We start from the raw sequence: 23,285 nt of genomic DNA, 5'->3' as shown, positions 1-23,285 counted from the left end.
GTTCTCTTCTTTGAATCCTTAAAAAAAAAGTTAAATAATGTTAATTATCTTGGATAGAGACTTGTACACTTTTAATACTTGCAAACTCGAACGGGAAGTCTAATTCGTACCATAGTATAAGAAAGCCGCGGCTGGAATGATAACATCTGAATTTCTGTTATTCTATCTCTGTCGTATTTGATGACTATTTGTTGATCAAGAAATCAGTAATGTAGCATCTTTAATGGTGAATTTGATTGCTTTGTCGTTAATACTTACTTCTCAGTGCGTTTTAGACATTAATGGTATGCTCTTGATAATACACTTGAATTATAAAATCAATACCAAGAAATCTAAACAAGCACAAAATGGCTGGGCTGAAAGAACTCAAAAATTAATGAGGTGCCTCGAAATGCCTTCGTAATATTTCAGTGAAATCTTTTTAGAAATCAATGAAAAAGTACATCAAGATAATACTGTGAAAATTTCAAGCCAGCACCTTTAAAATTTATCATTTAAACTGACAGGAAAGTTGTGATCTTAAATATAGTTCTTATAATTTCAATTCTAGCGAAAAACTATTGTTTCCACAAAATACCCCTAAAAACCGTTTTGAAACCACAATCGATTTGTAAGTGCTCTAAAGTACGTTCAAAAGGTAGAGTTTTAACTCTGAGTTTTAATGCTAGATTTAAGACTTAGGACCTAGGATCTGAGGATTCAAAAGTTCAAAAATAGTCCAATAATGCTCAGAATATAGCCTGGAAGTCTGCCAACCCCTCCCAAATTGAAACATTCGATTAAATTAAAGAGACTTTCTCACCGGAACTATAAATCTTGAAAAACAAATAACCGGAATTCACATTATATTTCAACCATGATTGCAGCAACCGTATTTGACGGATAGTGGAAAAAGACGAAACTTTAACGGCAACTTGATTTGGTTAAAATCCACCAAATCCGTCCAATTCTTTACACTGAAATTTATTCCTCTAAATTTTAATGAGATTTTAAAGAAGAAGGTCAATTACTAACCTGACTGTCTGGTAGCGTTCCCAAAATTACCAAAAGTAAAACTGTCCATTGAAAAAGGTCGGAGCTCATCTCTCTTGATCAGAAGCTCTGTGTCATTTTGGATATAATTTGGCATTGAGAAATATTCCAGTGGTTCTCCGGGTCTCATGGGCCGAAACCGAATGGCGGAAACGAGCCCAATACATAATGCTAAGAATGATAAAAGCTTTAAATTAACTTCCATCGTTTTCTCAAAATAGAATAAAAATTTTCGAATGGTTTTTCAGAAAATTTTAACTTTTTAAAATTTTCAGTTTAAAAGTAAATTTTTTTGAAAAATTTTTGAATTTTTTTATTAGATCCGGGGGTTTAAAATGCTTTGTTTATTAGATTACCCCCGGTTTATGTCATAAATATTGTAACGTTTGTACATTGAGGTAACAAATAAGTACACGCGAATTGCAGCTATCTTCAGCATAATAATTGCATGCAATAAACAAATGCAACCAAACTAAAGCCTAACCTGTTACCTAAACTAGCTTTGTTAATTCAAATTGATTTCATAACGTAAAATCTGCAAATTTGGACAATCACCGAATCAAATTGTACGCCGTCTTTTATTGAAAATGAGAATAATTCATATATCAGGAATAGGGATAAAAGCAGCATTCGGAATAACTATTCTTTGGTCAACTACCATGGGCGATTTTATAAAAGCAAATAAGATAGTCAATATGCTACACACTTTAAGAACATTCTAAAGAGTATTTTAGCGCCTTACAATTACGAAAAATTAAGAGAACAACTACTGATTCTTATAAAACCTGGACCAAGCTATATCCGTCATCTTTGATCGGAGGTTCTTTTTAATGGTACCCAGTGGACAGGGTTGAAGAATGATCTGCGTACAAATCACTTAACTATTCGTGGTATAAAAGCATAATTACTGTGTCGTTTAAATCTGCTCTCCAAAGCAATTGTTCCTTCACCCCTGTCTACGCTACTAGGTACCAAAGCCATTCTCAGGCGAAAATAAAAAATGTAGTGTTTCCGAAAACCGACCGGGTGAAAAAAGAAGATTTTCTGACCCGGCCGCAGACTATGGGTTCATATATATGGTTCATCATAAAGAAAATCAAGTTGACCGTTCAAGCTATCAAACGTCGTTTGATTAAGATATTCCCATTTTAAATCAAGTTTCGTTCGTTAGTAGTTTATACATTAGTATTCAGGGCTTACTTCATACTGCTTATACATAAAAGTTATCTTTAAAGTTCTATTTCAATGATCTTAAGTAATCAAAAAACAATTTCTGGTCGGTCGCATGAGAGCCTATTTCCTTCATCGGCATTGCGGAAACACTACATTTTCTTATGACATTAGTGTGCAAGCAAAAGTAGATCTAGCTATCTCCTAATGCGGGCACCAGTTTCAAAAAAACTCCGATCAAAAGTTTTTGCTTGGCCAGGATTGAGGAACTGCCTCCAGGGTCTATGTATAAATCCCAGTGAGAACAACCGAGCTCTTAGTCAAAATATACCCTAGACCGCGTATTTCAATCCCGGCGAAGCAAAATCTTCGATCAGAGTTTTTTGAAAAGTGGTATCTTAATGGTATTATCTTAATATACTTTCCCTCGAAAGTTTTTTATGATGTAGCGCCGTTAGACGTTAATCTTTAACATACTACAAAGGCTTATTTACGGGTACCAATTCAAAAAAAAACTTCGATCAAAGATGGTGGATGTAGCTTGTTCCTGGGATATATAAAGGTCAGTGTTTCTTATGGATAATGAATATATAATGGATATGAATAACAGTTCACAGAGCGTTTTCAAGGTTTACGCAATGTCTTTTCAACGTTCGCATAAAACGTTTTTCAAAGTTCATACATGAAATTAACTTTTGTTCTTTTTCTCTTTTTCCCGTATTTACGGAAAATGTTATGTAAAATATTAAGTTTCGGGTTCTGTAATATATTAATGCGATCTTTCAATACATTTATTTCCGGGACCGGACCATTATATATCATTATTAGACGGTACGTAAAATATTACACTTTGACCTTCAAATTATGGTAATTTACATACAGGTAGTTCCAGTAGAGGATAAGTCGGACATTTTCTCGAGCGAATGTTAATGAAGCAAAATTTAATATCTGATGAAACTTTCCCGATAGACCAATACTAATTTTAAGTTTCTCACTGTATAAAATTTTGAATTATTCGAATTTAATTAGCGGGGGGGGGTCTTAATAAGAGCGGGGGAGATGGATTCTTTTGTCTTTTAGCAATTAGCGGGGGGACGTCTATTCGGGAGACAACAGTAATAGTTACATTTTATTGATTAAAGGGTGAAGGACTTAAGGCTAGACAAGAAAGTTTCTTCAAAATGCTGGTAGAAGGTAAATTTGATTTGTTTAAAGATATTTTTCAGAGATATTTTCAAGATTTTCTTTTTTTAATTACAATTTTATTATTCGTGGAGTAGAAGGAATCGCTGCGTAATTAGGGATTTTGACTCTACCGATGCCAGCTATGTTGAGTCATGGCGTACACTCAGACGACGGAGAGGGAAAACTCGGTGTTCTCGCTGCGAAGGCGAACACGTGGCAACATGTCAATATGTCACATCACAATGTTTGGAATATTTACCAACACTCTTGTATCATCAGAGTAGTTGGCATGGGTTGAACCCAGTGAATGTTCATTCATTTGTCAAGTGCATTATGGTATCATGATGGGAATCGAACTCGAGCCTCTCAGGTGTGAGTGGAGAGTGATGGCCACCATAGCACTACAGAATGACATTAGTACGCCCCCTTCTCACAGACGAACCGAGAACCCTTCCCACTGGTAAAATTAGCCAAATTATCGTCCCCAGTGGAAAATCATCCTCCAATTTTTGTCCCCTCTGAAAATAACAAATAAACCAATTCTCACTGCAAAATGTTCTGTTATTTTTGCCATCCCCACTGAATTTTTTGACTTGAAAACAAAAGAATTGAAATCCTGGGTCATAAAAAATATGGGAATATCGATCCCCATCGAGTTTCAGTGAGAAAATTTAGCCAAAGTTTGAGTAAATTTTGGCGAAGAATCGACTCTTACGGTGTATTGACCATAGGCAAAAAAATGGTCAGATTTTCCAAATTCTACACCCTTAGAGTATACTTTTTCTCATCTTAGCTCTCATCAACCCTTACAGTACACTTTGGGAAGCTTAAGCTTGGGAAAGGGACCCTAAAGGACCGTACGTACAGTATGTCGTTTTTCTTAAGTGCCCCCCCCCCCGGGTTATATACCCGATTTTAATTTAGTCATCCAGCATGTTAGACTGCATAATTAGAATTTTCTTGATTGATTTGCAACGAAACCATCAAATTAAATGGATGAGAGGTCAAACCAACTGTACCGACTGTACATTAGGCGGACGTCAAAACGACGTTGCGTTCCGGATGGGAAAGTTTTATTTGAAATAGGTTTCAAAATGTGAGGCGTATTATTACTACTATAGAAAGTTATGAAAAGTGTCGAACAGTTGACAGCGAAACAAAATGTTACCTGATGACCTTAATTAAGTTATCAAATCTATTGTCTATCTTAGTATGTTTGACAACTTTTACCATAGTCTGTATAAAAACCCCGGTCTGGAAGCCTTTTGTTTCTTTATATAATTGTTTCTTACTTGAACTTGCGTTGAGAAATTACTTTGTTTTGCTCACTTTTTGATCATGTAATTAAATCTTAAACCAATCCCAAGAGGGGCACTTGGTAACGTGATCAAAAACTGAGCAAATCGATTTTCATCTTTTGATATATTAACAAAGAAAAAAGCTAACAAAAAGTAAAGACAATAAGCTTCCAGACCAGGGTTTCTTATACGGACTATGCTTTGACTTAGTAGTATAGGACAGGATATACCATTTTTCTCGAAATCAATAAAATAACATTGCTAACCTCGTTTTCAAACTATTTTTGAAACAATTATACTGTACTTGAAATCGATGACTTTTAATGACTTTAGTTGATGCTGACATGACGGTGGATTCATGAATCATTGATTGGAAACTGATAATGTTTTGGAATAACAATCTAGAACAAGTTTTCTTTAGTCTGTCCACTAGGATCTAACCTAAGATCAGATTGTGGTTGTTTTCTGCCTACCACGCTAAATGGATGGGTGAAACATAACAATCTGACGAATATGCTGATTCAAAATCGTAAATACCACGCTCGTCTAAAAGGACTGGGAATGACAAAAAAAGTCGCGTGATTGTGTTTATGAATAGGGCACCGTATCAGTTTTTGACTTTCCGGCGCACAACAAGATTTTTGTTGTAGAATTTTCCGCGGAAGAACTATTTTCATCAGATGATTAAATTTCAAGGGCTTTCAGAAGTTTACCGTGCCCGTAAGAAAATTACGAACAGCTGTTATCAGGTTACTAGGATCTGGATAATGATTTTTTTCACAAGCACATAGTTCTCTCATTGATTGTGTTAGAGGATAAAAAAGGTCTGCACTTTAAAAGTTGTTGACGATTATCTAGACAAAGATATCTAGAGTTGTAATGAAAACTCTTGTTATTTCACGAGTAAAACATTGAATATTATCACCAGGGATATGAAATAGCGAAGCTGGATAACGCACATTTGAAAAAGCCTTGTTCTATCTCTGTACCCTGACATTAAAATTTGATATGGAATTCAACTTTTTTCGAAAGCAGCCGGCGAGACGACCTTTTTTTCGGATGCGTTCTAAAGAAAAGGTCTCAATTAGAAATTTTGATCTGTTCTGATCAAAGCTTCTTAAATTAATCAGCTAGAAATAATGATGTGTTCTGACGAGACAGGGTTATAATCAAGGTCATCATCTAATGTGTTTTTGTCAGGATTAAAAACTTTGATTATCAAGAGGGTCTGTAAAACATTGGTGAAACAGGGAAAAATATTGTGTTGCACGGGAAACGCAAACGCGACAGCATTCTTTACAAATTTTAAAACAACAGTCGTAAACCATGATAATTACATTTTAACGACATACACTCGTTTTTTATAAGAACTAGTCAATAATTGTTTGTAGGAGAAAAATTTAGATATTTTAGGGTTTTTTACTTTTATTTTGCTACTTCGACCAGGGAATTTTGACCCTTCAATTTTTTTAAAAAGGGATTCTAGGCTCAGCATTGTTCTTAAATTGTTCTTATTTTTTTATGTCTTTGACTTTGGTTGGTATAAAACTGTTTTTATAAAAAAAGGCTTGAAAATTGAAATAAACAAAAATACGATACAATACGACCACGCACAAAGTAATTTGACTGGAAGTCATGAATATAAGTCATTAAAATATTACAATTATAAAGTCGTTAAATTTGAAAAAGGTTTTATTTAAATGTATCTGCTAGCGTCGAAGGGAGGTATTCATTACAAAAAGCTGATCACTTATTAAATGACTTTTGGAGTAATCGGCAATCGAGTGAGACGGTCAAAGTAGGTCGGTATGTTTTATGCAATGTGTGGGGTTTTCTTCTAACAAAAGAAGAAGAAAGAAACATAAAAGATTCTACTCGTATATCTGTTAGTGTTTAGATTTTCTCCTTTTTTCTGGACATCCTGTATTATTGAACCTTCACCAAAGTCATTACGACGTCGATTAATGAACTTTCTGAACTGAAAGCATAGGCGTCGCGAGATACCCTGCAAAATCTATGGATGAGAGCAGTTTTTACGACACTGTAATTATTGTCTTTGTTTTTCAAAAGATAATGGATATGTCATAAACGTCTGCACTCCCTCATAAATTTTGCAGGGTATCTCGCTACGCCAATGTGAGAGGATTTGTTTACCTTGCACTGTATAGAAAACTATTACCCGGGAATGTGTGAGATGAAGAGATTTCTAAAAAAATTTTATATGTCAAAAAGTTTATGATTTTGACTTTTGATGCCTTTGATGACGTTATGAGATGGTGTTGGTGTAATCTGGTCCTCTCGGCTGCCAGAGCAAGATTTTTTGGCTAGGGCAGGGGGTTAGGGTACCCATACAAGAATAAGTGCCCACTACTTAAAATCTCAAACTCTTAAATTCTCAAACTTAGTGTTTTTATGAGAAAAACTTCAAATCGGAGAGAACAGAACAGAACATGCTGGATGTGGACTTGACAATATTATTGCATTTTCCATCACATTTATATATTTTCTATCCAATTTCAGTCTTTTCTTTATATTAGTTAGAAGTATTGAAAAGAAATATTTAAAAATGAAAATGAAATGCATTTTGCTGCTCATTGCTCAATTCTTATCTTCATTGTCACAAGCGGCGGATAATGTCATCCATATCAACGCTTACACACCTTATTATTTGAATGACGACAGACATTCTTACAAAGCTGCTCTTGACACAGGTGTTCAATTGCTGAACGAGAAGAAGGATATTTTACCGAACCATACAATTGAGATACACTACGAAGATGATTATGTAAGAATTTAATACCCCGTTTATACGTTACGGTTCGCTATCAACCATAAATAAATAATAAAGTTTTTCTATAGGCCAATATCGGTACTATCACGTTATTCTTAACTAATAGAAAAGCTTCATTTTGTTTTGATGGAAAATTACTGAACCTTAGCGTGGAAATATCATTTTCTAAATATGACACCTTCCGTAAAATTATAGGTATTAGTGAGTCTATGTATGTGTGTTTTTCAGCGACGGAAACGGTAAGGTTCTAATTTCTCTACATCCTGACTGACTGAGGACGACGGTAAATCAGCACTTTTACCGTCCGTGATTTTGTGGTTCAGAACTGCGGGTTTTACCAAATCACTTCAGTCACTTTACCGTCATCAAGAGTGCAAATACATAAACTCGCTATTATGACTGTAAGCTTAAGAATAATGTTGTTTCATTGTTCTTTGAACGTTTTATTTGACGTTGTTGAAACAACATTTAATTTCAGCTTGGAGTTTTCAAAAAAAAGCCAAGGTAGATAACGCGATAAAATAAGATTTTCTGGGAATCCAAGGCTTGAATTATTCTTAATTTGTTCTTATTCCATTGAAAATTGACTTAACTTCATAATTATTGTTTCTAAAGTAAAAAATTATATTTCCGAACAACAGATATTTCTTCTCTCTATAATAATCAGATCCTTATGGATTTTTTTTGGCAAAGCTCGCGTATTATTTGGAAGATGTAATGAAAAAGTTTGACAAAAAGTATATTGATATATTGTTTATTGAATTGGCACAGGAAATCGCAGCCTCCTCCACAAAAATTGTTCACTAATCACCTTAACCGACGATAACTAGAGCATTAATTAGAGTTCTTTATAAGGAATCATCAAATTAATGCTGCTCAACCCTTGTACTCGTTAAATAATTTTCTGTAAATCGAGCCCTCCCATTAATATTAATGATCTTCCAATCTTGTACCCAGAGCCATAAATACCAACACAGTGCCGTAGCAATCCAATAATATTTTAAAAATGGTTATTTTGTCATAATGTGTCTTTTAAGTGCATGTTTGAGTGCATTTTCAAGCAATCACTGCAATGTCACTGAACTTCAGCCCATCCGATAGGAAAATGCTTCCTACGGCACTGCGAACATTTTTATTTTACTGATGGACGTAGTACAAATAATCGCGAGCGCTATCAGAATAATCACAAAACGAGCTAAGGATCTTCATACGAGCTCAATGATCTGCTAAAAATATTTTCTTTATACAACGATAGAACATTAGTCTTCAAGATCCTCTTAACATGCGACGCCAGGAAAAGTAAAAATCTTCTCTTTAAAAATGAACTGACTGAAATTAGAGTAATAATTTTTTTTTGAACATTTGCAATTAGGAAATTGTTGAAATGAGGGTTGTTTTTAATTACTCAAAGCCACAAAGGACGTGCTTAAAAAATAACTTGTAAGAAATGTAATAACAAGGCCAAATTCTTCCCACGAAAATCAATTATATCAAAACGTCATTGGTTTTAAATTTGATTGAAGACACCTCTGGCGATTCGAGTCATATCCTGCTTTTCTGACTGAAGTTGCAAAAAAACATAACACCCCATCAGGCAAAAAAGTTCAAAATAAGACCTACCTCACATTATAATATCCAAATAATGATTTACATAAAGCTACCCCGCTGACACACGACACACAGAGTTGCTTCAACGTCATAATATAATATTATGAACGTTGTGAGCGTTAGATAAACGTTGAAGCAACGTTGTGTACCAGCTGGCTAAGGAGGAAAAAAATCGAGTTAAATTATTTTTACATCCCTGTCTCATTGCTACGGTTGAATTTTTTACCCCATTTGGGATGAAAATCGCAATGGGAATATAAAATCTTAAAAATACCTATGGAAATGGCTTTTAAGAGTAAAATTATTTCCATTCAATTTCCAATTGAAATGAAATCAATTGAAGTCAATTTCCCAGCCTAGTTGAGATTGTAAAGTATTTTTCCCAAATGGAGATGAAAATTTAGCTGAAATTTTCCAGTAGGGTGGGAGCTCCGCCGGGTCTGTGACATAGGGATGTATTTTCCCGAAATCCAGGAACCCAACAGTGTCAACAACCCGCAATTGTTTGAATCAACTTTCAAAGTTAACCTAGAGCTTAAGAACGTTTATGAACATCTTATGGAAACAACTTTATAAGTCAGCTTGTAAGGCTCTGTTGACCCTTGTCTTGCATTCACAGTGTCACCAAGACAGCATTTTTATTTTCATTTTATAATGAACTCCCTCTAAACAAGAAACACTCTCAATCGCACTTCCAGAAACATTCTGTATTTTGAAAATAACTTTCTTTTCAAAATCAAACCCAGTCCCTTATTCGCTCGCTTTTTTAAGATTCTGATAGCGTCGATCATTAAAATCAAAAAGTCTTGCAACTGGCTCTGGGTACAAGATTGTCTTGTTTTATGAAAATGGAATTGGAGAATGTCCATTGATGTCGAATTTATTTCGTTTTAATTTTCAGCGCAAGAAAGGTCTTGCAATGAATCATGCGATGTCGACAATTCGAAAGAAGGAATATCCATTACAATATGTTTTTGGTCCGTTCAATATAGAATCCTACTTGCTGACACATATTGTCACCGACAATTTTCATGTTCCACATGTAAGTTTGTAACTGCAGGTAGCTCAGTTTGTAGAGTACTCAACTTGTAATCCAAGGGATCGATCCTTGGTCGCCACCAGCTCAGCTAAATCAGCTTTGGTTAGGTAATCTGGTGGTTATTAGTTCAGACAAGGGTATAATGCACTCCAACTCAAAAGTAATCGAAATTCCAGGTTTGTCACAAAAAGAAAAGAGGATATACACTCTCTCGTCAGTCCCGTCTACACCGACAGCCAGCCAGATAAATTGCTACCTAGCTGAGACACAATGTTGATTCAACATTCATAAAATGTCCTTAACGATTATAGCAATTTCGTGTACCAGCTAGGAGTTTCTACTTCTTAAAAATATATTGATATTCTTCATTTTAGACACCGGCTTACTATGTTTTTAGGGAAAATTAGTCTAGAATAAACCCTTGCAGTGGGTTTTTTCTACCATATAAAGAATAAAAAATTTTGAAACTTTTTTCCATCTTTTTACGGAAATTCGTACGGGTGGTACTGCGTAAAAGCAGGAATTTAATTTTGTAAATGTTTTCTCTGCAAGTGACCCGCCTGCAAATCAATTTGATTTTTCTTTTCAGAATGATTTAGAAGTTGGATTAAAACTTAGTTCTTTAGAAGCCCTGGTGCAAATGCTTCGCCATTTCAATTGGGCAAGGATTGCAATCTTCACTCAAATTAATGACAAATTTATTGAGGAAGTAAGTACACGGTGTTTTTTCATTTAATCCATTTAAGAAGGCTTAAAATATTTAAGATACATTCAAGGAAATTTAAAATATTTTAAACTTTTAGAATATTCTTACGATCTTCTTAGGTTAGGATCCGAATTCAAACTAAATTTGACATGTAATATTCAAAATACCTTTATGTTGCTTCACGCTCTAATAAGTAGAGGTCTCTTTAAATCGAACCTCTACAACTAAAATGCCTCGTTAACTCGAAAAAAATTGTCTCGTTCCTTCAGATAACAATGCCTTAAAAACTCACTCTATAAAAATCGAAATTAACTCTTCCTTAACTCAAACAAAAATGTATTCGCCGTGAGGGTTCAAGTTTTTGAGACTCGACTCTATTGCGATTTCTAACTTTAGGATGAAAACGATGAAATTGTTCAATATTTGAAGAAAAATGGAGTGGAAGCTTTACATTTTAAGCTTTATCATGGTGGTATCAGTTCCATTCCTTATGATCGTAATGGTCAACGAGTATTTGAAGATATAAACGATATGTTGGTACCCATCCAGAAAATTAAGGTAATCAAAGATAATGTTTGGGTGTAAAATAAGGCTGCTGGTATCCACTAACGGATTCGTGCTCCCTATAGACATACTACCTGGGGTTTTAGAAGTCTGCGATTCAGACTAGGTGTAAAAGGAAACAACAGAAAGCGACGCGCCTTCATGCTGAGCCAGATCGATAAAAGCCATTAATTTAAAAAACAATATCCTCCAAGAAAAATCTTGGTATGCTTTTTGTTTTGACCTGTATTAGAAATGCCTTATATGAAAAGGGGAAACTTCATTAAAAGCAAAAGCTTTAACCCTTTCCGTGCCGATGTCGTATATATCCGACATGCAAATTTTCACTCTACTTGCCAATGTCAGATATATCCAACATCAAATTTTTTTACCTAATTGCCGAGGCCTTTAAAAAAGAGGGAGCTCTATTTGCCGAGAAATCAGCTTTTAGGAAAATGGTTTTCTTATTTTGCCAATGTCGTATATATCCGACATAAAAAAATCCAAATAGTAATAGTGACAGTATATATTAAGTGCTCAAAAGATTTATTTCAGGTTTATTTTAGTCTATCATAAAATATAAAACAAATGTCAAATACAAATGTCAAACATTGGCAAATAGGAATAAAATATCCTTGTCGTATATATACGACATGCGGCAACACGAGTTAAAATTTGCATGTCGTATATATACGACATCGGCAAATCAGATTACTAAAAAAAATTACCCCTCGGCAAATGGATTGGGGTACAAAAACAAGGTAACGGCACGCAAAGGGTTTAAAGAAGACAATTTGCGTACATATTATTTTAATTTTTTTTTTTTGAAGTTTTAGGATGTTCTAAACATTTTGTCTTCAGAATCTAACAATGTTCTTTAAAGTGTTCTTATTGTCATCGTTTTATGATTATTTTGGTCTTAACTTCCTAATGAAGTTTGCCTTGACAGTATAAAAGAGTTACGTTTCCTGAACCTTATTGATTAGCGAAATAGTCTTCAGGGGTGGGGGTTATAGGTTTGCGAGATGACGAGTAAGATGACGGGTATGACCGAGCCGAAGTTCAAAAGTCTACCCTTAGAGAGTGCAAGTTTTGTCCAATTTAAAGTCGTTTTCCTTTGGAAATACAAGAGATTAAGTCATTCTCATTTGGAAATACAAGAAATTATTTAAAAGTCATTTTCCTTGGAAAATACAAGAAATTATCTTTTTATGTTTATTTTACTTGGGAAATACAAGATATTATTCTTTGATATAGATTTTCCTTACCCAACTTTAATAATGATTTTTGTACCCCTTTGAGGGACTTTCAAGGGTGTGAAAATGGGACCCTTATGTCACCCATTTTGCCTAAGTTACGGCCCCGGGGGTCTTCATCAAGGATTAATTACAATCATAGGTCATAATAATAATTCATGGTCACATTATTTGAGAAAAAGAGGAATTTCCTACTGATTTTTAAAGACTACAAATGATTTTGATTTTTGACATTATGGCCAACGCATACGAATTTAATATCATAGGATCCAATTTATAAAGTACTAAAGAGAAATCACGCATAGATACGTCTCGCTACATGTATTTGCTACGATTTCGTTTTCATTAAAGCTACGTGGGAAGAAATTGGGAAACAAAAAAAGCAAAACTTACACGTTCTTTAATAAAACTGTTTTTCTTTATGCAGGAAAACGACATACGTATCATTATTTTCAATGGAATCCAATTCCCAAGCTGGTATTACCGCGCCTATTGTTTGGTAAGAAGTGCAGCAAAATTTAGAAAGTTTGTAACATCCCCCGTTGCCTGATTTCTCGAGTGGAACTTCTACCCAAAGTAGGGATCGATCAAAACTTTTTTTCGAAATCCCAAATTTACATTGAATTTTAAATAAACTCCATTATTCGATGAAAATCCAATTCCCCTTGAAGATCGATATAGAAAGAGTGTCCAACTATTTTCTTTATCTTTTTCATTCTCTAGCTTAGACAGAACAACATGGTTTTCCCACGTTACCAAACTGTCATGATTGAGAAGAGCGGTTACGTAATGCTCGACCAGACACAAATATTCTTTTATCCTGGAAGATTAAAAATGGAATGTACTTTATTGGAAATTTTTGAGGCTATGGAAAGTACTATACGGATTGCACCACAAAAAAGCCGCTCTTTTGGTTCAAAAACAGATTATGGTAACAAGGTACCCTAAAAAATATTTTAGAAAGTCAGATCCCGGGAGGGTACTCGATTTCTCAACGACGGCATGTGCCGCCAAAATAATGGCTTTCAAAATCGGACCCTTACAGTGTAGCCCTTGAGCAGTGAAAAGATACCCTTACAGTGTAGCCCTTGAGCAGTGAAAAGATACCCTTACAGTGCACTTCGTTGTCCTGAAAAACCTACCCTTAAGGGTGGCACATGCCGCGTGTCAGACAATATGTGTCCCTCCCCTCCGGAGTCAGATATATTGGTAAAATATCATCGTATAGTCAATTCTCTCTAATTCGAATCTTTACGATACGAATCTCTTGAATGTAATTTGAACTAAAATATTGTCGGTATCTGGTTTAAATTACCTTCTGTAGTTCGAATCTTTCTCTTTAACAAATAAATCTTTTGGTCCCTTGAAGATCGAATTAGAAAGTCAACTGTAGTAGTGAAACCCGTGAAATGAAATCTCTGTCTTTTAAAAATATTCTCGCAGATGGATGAGCTTTATAGCCGTAAAATTCAATTCCATCAAAATATAACCTCATTTTATTATGTGGAGAGTTTGGGAAGACTGCTGAACTATATCCACTCAGGAGATTTCGTTTGGTTTTTTTTATTTTGGCAAATTTTGCTTTTTTGATATCCTCTATCAGTCTCAGTATCAATCCGCTTGTCCTGTTCCATTCCATTTTACGTTTATCGCTTTGTAGTACACTCCGTGCGCATTGTCTGTTTGATAAAGAAATTCCCGTACAGAGACCTCTGCGATGAAGTATGATTTATAAATAGCAAAACTTCTCTCATCGTCTCCCCTCGCTCACCAACACTCCGTCTCAGCGGTCGGTTTGAAAAAATCTCAAATGAGAAAAGACAATGACAACAGACCCTCTACGGCAATGAATTTTGAAATTATAGTCGTAGATACTGGGTCTGTGTGCAAACAAGTTCCACCCGGTCAGGGACGATGTCTATGAATGAGAAAACCTCATTAATTTAGAGCATTTTAGATATTCTTTTGATTGTTCTTCTTGGTTCAGCAGCTAACGGGCTCGGTACACGCTTTTTATTTTATAAGAATGGTGTAAATCCATTTCATCATGGATATTCTTAACTTTTTTGGGAAAATCATCCTAAAATATTCTTACAGCATTCTTATTACTTGGGGGTAATTGGCAATTTATGATTTAGAATGCTCTAAAAATGACATTCTTTGCTTGAATAGCAAAATTCCATGATGGTGATATTCTTAGCATATTCTTAATTTTTTGGTCATTTTCATCATGGGCATTCTTATAAAGTGTATTCTTATAAAAAAAAGCGTGTATATTACGAAATGAACGGCACATTTGCATGAGCGGGGAGCGCCTGGTTTGCTTGTTACAACACTTAATGGAGAATTACTTGAATTAGATTAAATTAAGGTCTTATTACTTTTTTATGCTTAAGTAAGTCTGCGACGGCAGTCGGAGACGACCCGAAGGTCATGCACCAAGCATCAAGCATAGAGGCATCAAGTACCATATTGAGAATCTTTGGTATGACCCGGCTGGGGGTTGAACCCACAACCTTACGAACCGTAGTCGGATGCTCTACCATTGCACTACGGTCCGTGAGATACACGGGGATGATGTTGGTTAAATCATTATCTTTTTTCTACCCTAGACCGTAGGTGATGTTTTTGAGATGCTTAAAATAAACCACGACAAGAACAAACAATGGTTAATCGATACTATCAGAGCAAAAGCCCCAAATTTTGATTTCCGAAGGTTATCTCTTCCAGCCACAGAAAGAGGTGCTTTGTATCTAGTGGATGAGATATACCGAATGGGAATGGCTTTCGATTCTTTATTGAAACAAAATGGTGGTAAGTTCTATGAACTCGTTCTGACCCTCCCTTATTTTAAATATGGAACATTTTGACAAACAGCCTCTTATGCTGAAAAAGCATAATAAGTAAAAGAGTTTCGTAGCGCGGGGTAGAAGAAATACTTTGTCAGCAAATACATTGAATGATGATCTTTAAACATTGAAATTTTTATTTCGAACTTCAAACATCCCTGCCCCTACACCTGCCTCAATAGAAACTCATCTATCCAATGGGATTACTACTAGCTGAGTGATAAGTAGAGGTTATTTTAAATCAAATCACTCAAAATGCCTACGTATCACATTCATTAAAAGATTTGATAGTTTTTGAATGGGTTTTCTAAAGCGCAAATTTATATATTATTGTGTCTGACTTTGAAAAGCAAATAGCCGGAAATATTTAGATGTCTTTCAATGGATCTGTGGAGACGAATTTTATTTTATCGTTAGCTTCCATGCTAGAATTTGAATATCTGATTTCTCTTTTTTACAGATCCTAGCGATGTTTTCTTGGATACAAAATACAATAATGTGACAAAGATGAGAAATTTCTACAAAGCATTTAATAACGTTAATTTTCTTGGTGTTGTGGTATGTATTTTCGTTTTTTCAAACGGTGATCCCTAGAGGCCTTCAATCCACGCAAAAACATTGAATTTTTTTTCCAAATTCACGTATTCACGCAACTCTTTTCGAAATTCACGAAAAGTTTTAATCACACAACTTTTTAAAATCTTTCACGTATTCACGCAAGTGAAAAATCCCATTCACGCATTCTGCACGCAAACCACTGGGAGCCTTATATACTAGAGTATTTGAAATTCGAATGAAGGGGTACGTACAGGTTTCACGAAGGGGTGGTTTACTGTTTTTCTCCATCGGTGTCTCGGTGTCAAACATACAATGCGCTGACAAAATAAAGATTTTAGCAAATTCTGCTGTTGGTGTTGACGGCAATCCAAGAGAAATGCGTCGGCATTTCGGTGTTTGTGCACCCTGTGCGCCCTTCAATTTATTTTTCCTGATACCCTGTTTTTACGTCCCTTATATGATAAGTTCATCTTCTACACGCTTTTTTTATAAGAACATCAAAAATTTTTGAAGCCTTCGGATGTTCTTAACTTTTTGAGCTTTAAGCCTAAGAATGTTCTTAACATATTCTTATTTTCACAATTTCATGAATATTTTTCTTAAAAAATAGGGTGTTTTTGAGTCCACAAAGCCTTAAAATGTTCTTAAATTGTTCTTAACATTTTGGCCAGCGAAGCCTTATGCTCTCATATAGTTTGTTCTTATAAAAAAAAGTGTATTTATTTTTATAACACAGGGAGATTACAACCCGCAATCAATACGTGAAGGTCGCCATACCGCCATAACATTTCAAAAACTAAGGTTTACATTTAACGCTCGAAAACCATCTGGGCTTTTCTCGGACATAGGATCGTATCAACTACACACAGGAGATTTCCAATGGTTTGAGAGTATAAAGTCACATTTCAAAAATGGTAAGATTACATTCTCGATCAACCTCGATGGTGGTTATTTTACTTGTGAAAAGCCTTATCTTGACAGCTGGAGATATTTTCCAAAAATGAACAAGATGGAGTCCTAATACGTTCCGTGGGGTTGGGGGGGGAGGGGTTAGGATTCAAAACTGAGGTAGGGTTATCAAACTCGGACACAGTCCCTTAGTTCGTTTTATTCACAATTCTCACATCCATCAGTAAAACCAAAAAGTGATGCATGTGGCTCTGAGTACGAGATCGGACGTTTATCAGGCACTTGAAAATAAGCTCCAATTCTCCATTGATAAAAAACTATTCAATATTTTACTCTTATTACTATAGGTTCGATTCTGACGGATAGAATGACCAGACTTGAGAAGCGGGTGACGTATAATGATTACGCATGGATTACGTCATGGAGTGTCAATATTTTTGGAATCGTTTGTTCCATTGTCATCTTTTTCTTGAATAATGTGTACAGAAATATTAAGTAAGTATAACAATAAACTAATCTCCGTGCAGGTTCTCATACTCTGCCCATGGTATGTATGGAAGTATGCTCCGTAAGAGAATCTGCCTAGGTTGATGCACCGCTTTGATCTTTTATCCAGATTAATGATGGATGTTAAATGAGCTTTTGAGCACAATCGTACCAAAAACAACTGTCAATCATAAAAACATTAGATCCCAGTCGCTTTAGCTTTCATTTTCAAGCAAAAGAAAACGTGTTTTCGAATGTTTTGGCTGAACAGTTTGGTCAGATAGTCACATTCGCCAAACCCCTTTCGAGCAGATCGTAGCATACGCAGAATAAATGATCTGTTTGATTGCCAACGGACACTCTCTCGAATTTCAGCAGACATTAAACGTCCAATTAACGTTCATCTAGCGATAAATGGATGTAAAGTTTTCAGTGAAAAAAAAATTAAAAATCTGCTTATCTAAGATAATTGAAAATAATCTTGAAATAGGCTTTCAAGGAACCCAAATATGAAATTTCTTATGTTCGAACTGTTTAGGGCTTTAAAGTTGACGTCACCCGTAGTGAACAACGTCATGATATTCGGGTCTGTGTTATGTTATTTGTCCATGATATTTTACGGAATGGATACACGATTCGTTGTGGCGGGAAATGTAACGGCTATGTGTTCGGTAAGTTATCGAATTCGTGCGTTTTATTCTTTCTGTTTCGAAAGCGAGGTAAAGCATGATTGTGTTTACAACGCGTGAAATTTGTGATTCGTGTTTTAGTTTACAATCTATTTGAGCCATATCTCTGTATGCTAAAAACTTTTTTAGTTCCTCCTCAGTTTGTAATACCGAGTTTATGTATGTGCGTTTTTCTGCAACGAAGACGGCAAGGTTCTAATTTGAGTAGATCCTGACCAGCTGAGAACGACAGTAAATCAGTTCTTTTACCGTCCTCGATTTTGCGGGTCAGAACTGCGGGTTATTCCAAATTGTTTCAGTCACTCTACCGCCCTAAAAAGTGAAAATACATAAACTCGCTAATCTAAGCCCACAGAGACCGGGTTTTTTTAGCTTGTAACCCAAAAAAAACTTTTGAAAAGGCATAGATGATATCATCATGCTTTATAATTTTAGAAAAAAAACTTTGACTTCCAAAAATATTTTGAAAGCCTCTCGTATTGATGAGAGTTAGCATATTCTTGATAGAGGTTATCAAGTCTATCGCGTTTACAAATTCTATATAATTATTCGTTCACTTAGGCATCCACCGTTTCCTTGGTAACGGGTTTCAGTATTGTATTTGGTTCGTTATTCGGGAAAACGTGGAGAATTTATCGCATCTTCACTTCATCAAGACACAACAAGAAAATGGTAAGCTTCTAAAACATCCCTGTCTCACAGCCCCGGTGGAACTTTTTCCTCAGTGGGGGTAAAAATTCCTATTGAAATCCAAATTGGGATAGAAATTTTATTGTTCCAAAGGTTAAAAAATCCAGTGGGAATGGTTTTGGAGTGCATAATTTTAAACATTTTATCTCGAATGGGGATTCAAATTGCCATTGGGGCTGAAATTCCAGGGTATTTTCCCACCGAGGACGGATTTTTTACCAAATTTTCCAGTGGGGCTGGGGTCCCAGTGGGTCTGTGACACAGGAGTGTTCTAAGATACCCTCTATTTCACCCTATTACCTTATCAGGGAAAAAAATGTCGGAGTTTTATTTAGTCGGGGAAAAATTTCGTCACCTAGAGACATTTTTGTCACTTTTCCCCGACCAAAATTTGGTACAATCGGGTACAAGTTTTGGTTGGGTGATAAAATGTCGCGGAAATATTTCGTCGGGGAAAAATTTCGTCACCTATTCAAAGTTTTCGTCACTTTCCCCCAATATTTTTTCCCCGATAAGGTATTTTCTTTTATTTTAATACCCTGTTCCTTTGAGACGTCAAATATAGCTAGTAGCGAGGTTAAACAAGTGCCTATTTACACCGTTCAATGCGATATCTTAGGCCTGTACATAAGATTTCACTTGCATGGTTTGCTTTGGCAAGTTATGTACAGGTCTACAGTATCGCACTTTACGGTCAAAATAAAACTGTGCTTAATCTCGCTAGTAACGATTGCGAGATTATCCCGGAGTGAGAACTCTGGCGAAATGGAGCACGGGAACGTGATGCTTATCAGGTTTCGATTTTTTAAGTTCTGTAAATATATGACAGGATCTCAAATTCACTAAATTTTGAAAACGTTGGTTAATTCCGCTACTTTTAGAAGACAAGTTGGTGTGATTAGGGCTTCTTTCTGTGTGATAGCGTAATTCCAATTTCTTTAACATGGCGGCGTTAATCACTATTTTTGCAAAAATTTAGGGCACACATTTGCGCTATTTTTTGCTTGGTGATGCTGGGGCGCTAGCGTGACTTTTGCAAAAGAAGTATCAAAATTTGCACCTATCATGGTTAAAATTTGTTTTTCAGGGTTCAAGTTCATTTTATTCCTCTAGAGCGCTCACATTTTGTTGAAGTTTGTTTGACAGGATTCAATTTTGGTTCAGTTTTTATGCGGGAACAAATTCTTAAGTGACATGTCACATCATTTTATAGAGCATATTTTTTCCTCAAAATTTGGTATTAGAATTAGAATCTTTCAGAGTTGTGTTATTGTCCTCAAAAAAAACTAAAACATCTTCTTTTCTTCTTAGAAATTGAAAGATTACCATATCATTCTGTTTGTGGCCATTTTGTTATGTATCGATATTGCAATGATGGCATCCTGGTTCACAGTCTCCCCTTATGAAACCAAAAACATCATTTTATCCAGCCATGTAAGTTTTCTTTTGAAATTTGTCAATATTTTCACAATAAGGTTCAAATATAGAGTGTGATTCAATCTAAAGAATTTCTAAGTTTCATTTTTATCTCAACTTCAAACATCGTGATATATAATGATATAAGTTTGATGCCTCAAATCACTCTCCAAACCTGATATAAGTTTCGTACCTCAAATGACTCTCCAGTTTTGGAGAGTATAAAAGTCTTTTTGCAGGTCAGACAAATATTGACAATCCAAACCTTTGAAAGTTAGCTCCATCGATATTTTTACATTTCAGGAAAACAAAACATTAGATATCATCACAACAGAATATTTCCAACGCTGCGAATCTATACACAATTCTTATTTCCTGACCGCCATCATTATTGAAAAAGCTGTTTTTCTCATCTTGGGAATTTTCTTGGCTTGGGAAACTCGAAAAGTCAACATCCCTGTTTTAAATGATTCAAGATACATTGGTAAGTTTGGACAATATGGTTTCATTTTTGTTCTTATAATGGTCTGACGTATATTTGTACAATGATCAATTGTACTTTTGAGCCTTGGCAATTAAGATAAATTTCTGACTCCCCCCTTACAGATGACAGTTTGAAAATTTATCAATTTTTGACGTTCTGACCCTTAAAGAATTTACAAATAAAAAAGTTTTTACATTCCTTTTTGAATACTCAGTGGCAAAAAATCACTTCGTTGGAAAGATACTCCAACGTAAATACATCTTCATCGTTAATTTTTCCTCGATTTCAAAAACCCCTACTAAATTATTGAACTGAAAACTATAAGATTCATGACTTCATGACCTAGCTTGTAGAAAAATATTCTCACTGCGTCACTGACCTCGTTATCGTAAGAAAATTCTATTTTCTTCTATCCCAGCATCCTCCATTTACGTCGTTGCCATAACAGCCATCGCAGGAACCATAGCAACCGTCACCCTTCACAGCACAGAACATTACAATGAAGTTTATCTCATCTTGAGTATCGTGGTGTATGTGGCAACAACATCTACCATTTTTCTTGCCATGTTACCAAAGGTAAAAACTGCAATGTATGTTTTATACGTCAGTTACTTGCCCAGCTGGCACACAGCGTTGTTTCAACGTTCATCTAACGTTGTATAGATAGATGTGACTTACTAGATATAGAAAATATGGGACAACTCCTCGTCACAGACCAACCCCTTTTTTCCCCCTTCTCATCTTCATTTCCAACTAAACCCCCAAATTTACTAAATTTTCTACTTTTTTCCCAAAATTTTCGAAAAACCCCTGACAAAAGGTACCCTACAAGGGACTGACTATTTTGATGTTTTTGCGACCCTATGTGGGACTGGAGGAGTTGGAGATGAAAAAAGCCACCGTGACCAGGTAGCATACCCCTTACCCCTTTTTGCCCAAGTACCCAACCCCCGGAGAATCCTCACTGAATTCTTGAGCGTAAACACGAGAATTTTGAATCCTCATCCATTAAAAAACCCTCTTCTCACAGACCCGGTAGGATTTTTTCAACCAGTGGGGATAAAAATAACGGACTCAGACTCGATGGGGATTGATATTTCCTTAGTTTTTATGGCTGGGGATTTCAATTCTTTTGTTTTCAAGTCATAAAATTCAGTGGGGATAAAAATACCATAATATTTTGCAGCGAGGATTGGTTTATTGGAAGATAATTTTCCACCGGAGACGATATTTTGACCAATTTTTTCAGTGGGAAGGGTTCCCAGTGAGTTTGTGAGAAGGGGGTGTATTAAAAAAAATCAGAATTTGCGTTCCAAAAAATAAAAATACCTTAATGATACCCCACCATAAATGTTTTTCTTTTTTTCAGCTTACAGTCCTATTCGGGAAAAACACACTGGAGAGACAACGTACCGCTAGTACAAGTTCACTGGCTGTCAAGAACGCAACAGAAGAATTGAAATCACAGAAGAAACGCCAAGAGAAATTACAAGCCGTTAGAAAATATAATGCAGCTGTCTCCAAGGAGAACAGAAGCCAAGAAGTTGAAGCAATGAAAATAAATCCAGGCTATTCTGCTAGTCAAGAAAATCTCAAAATCAAAGTGGAAAAATAAAACCTTCTAACTGCTAGTATTTTCTTGGTCTGTGAAATACACCATTTATAACATTCTCGAGGCAATGTTGTTCGATCGATTATCAAATGACAATTGGTGCAGAACGTCATAACAAAGTCCATGATACATCCATAACGCTCAAATGACGTTAGATGAACGACCAAATAACGTCATATTATTTTTGAATGAGAAGAATACATATCAGTTAAAAAGAAACACATGACAAATCAAATATGGCGGTCTGTAAAATAATCAAAATCAAGGAGGTTTTATTGAGCTAAAATAAGCCAAACAAAAGGAAAAACAAAAACAATAAAAAAGACAATAGACAGTATTGAGTTGTAATGGATCTGGTCTTTAACTCTATTAGCCCCAGGGGGGGGGGTAGAATCTACGCTGGAGTTCTTTTGTATATATCTCGGAGAAAAATCTTTTGAACGACTTGAAACTTTCTGACTTTTAATAAGATCTTATTAAGATTAATTGTGCAAAACTTTAGGGTCATAGGTCTTCCAGATCAGGTTTTATGACTTTATTGTGAAACATGACATAAAACCCAGCTAAAATCGCTTAAAACTCAAAATTTTAAATTGTAGTGTTGATAACTGATGAACTATTAATTCAATCATTTTCAAATTTTGACACGTGATATGTATTGACAATGTGAATTTGAAAAATGAAAAAAAAAAATTAAAATCATGACGTCATCTTATATGACGTCATTAAATTTTGGAAATTTTACTTATCTTCAGCATGGAATTTAAAAAAAACTTTCATGGAAAATGTAAAACCTTTCAGAATCTTCAAACAGAATCTAAATATCTTGATTGGTTCGACTGTGATCGACATTATTGTATACCATATATTTGGGCTTTTTCCGACGGGTGGAAATTTTCTGATGACGTCATCGCTTTTTGAATGACATCATCAATTTTTTTTTCTTCCTGGAAATTTGTGTCAT

General features: G+C 35.3%; 1 protein-coding gene across 1 annotated transcript; it reads left to right on the top strand.

Annotated features, from left to right (window-relative positions):
* Positions 1-7,103: 7,103 nt before the first annotated feature.
* On the top strand, positions 7,104-22,613 carry LOC136824659 (gamma-aminobutyric acid type B receptor subunit 2-like). The gene is made up of 16 exons (XM_067080649.1): positions 7,104-7,470; positions 9,986-10,126; positions 10,713-10,832; positions 11,226-11,387; positions 13,056-13,127; positions 13,352-13,567; positions 15,241-15,442; positions 15,938-16,035; positions 16,772-16,949; positions 17,292-17,439; positions 17,969-18,101; positions 18,681-18,791; positions 20,121-20,243; positions 20,529-20,709; positions 21,128-21,285; positions 22,079-22,613. The coding sequence occupies exons 1-16, from the start codon at positions 7,252-7,254 to the stop codon at positions 22,322-22,324; spliced, it is 2,508 nt and encodes an 835-aa protein (XP_066936750.1). The 5' UTR covers positions 7,104-7,251; the 3' UTR covers positions 22,325-22,613.
* Positions 22,614-23,285: the final 672 nt, after the last annotated feature.

This window comes from Clytia hemisphaerica, unplaced genomic scaffold, assembly GCF_902728285.1.
Source record: "Clytia hemisphaerica strain Z4C2 unplaced genomic scaffold, Clytia hemisphaerica genome assembly, whole genome shotgun sequence".
Lineage (NCBI taxonomy): Eukaryota > Metazoa > Cnidaria > Hydrozoa > Leptothecata > Clytiidae > Clytia > Clytia hemisphaerica.
Note: the sequence above shows the minus strand (reverse complement) of the source record. Positions and strands in the feature narration are given on the sequence as shown.

Excerpts from the sequence above, each read along its gene's own strand:
- LOC136824659 (XM_067080649.1), top strand. The coding sequence starts at position 7,252 with ATGAAAATGAAATGCATTTTGCTGCTCATTGCTCAATTCTTATCTTCA. Across the intron at positions 15,443-15,937 it reads TTTATTGAAACAAAATGGTG|ATCCTAGCGATGTTTTCTTG; the intron begins GTAAGTTCTATG and ends TCTTTTTTACAG. Across the intron at positions 20,244-20,528 it reads ACATCATTTTATCCAGCCAT|GAAAACAAAACATTAGATAT; the intron begins GTAAGTTTTCTT and ends TTTACATTTCAG.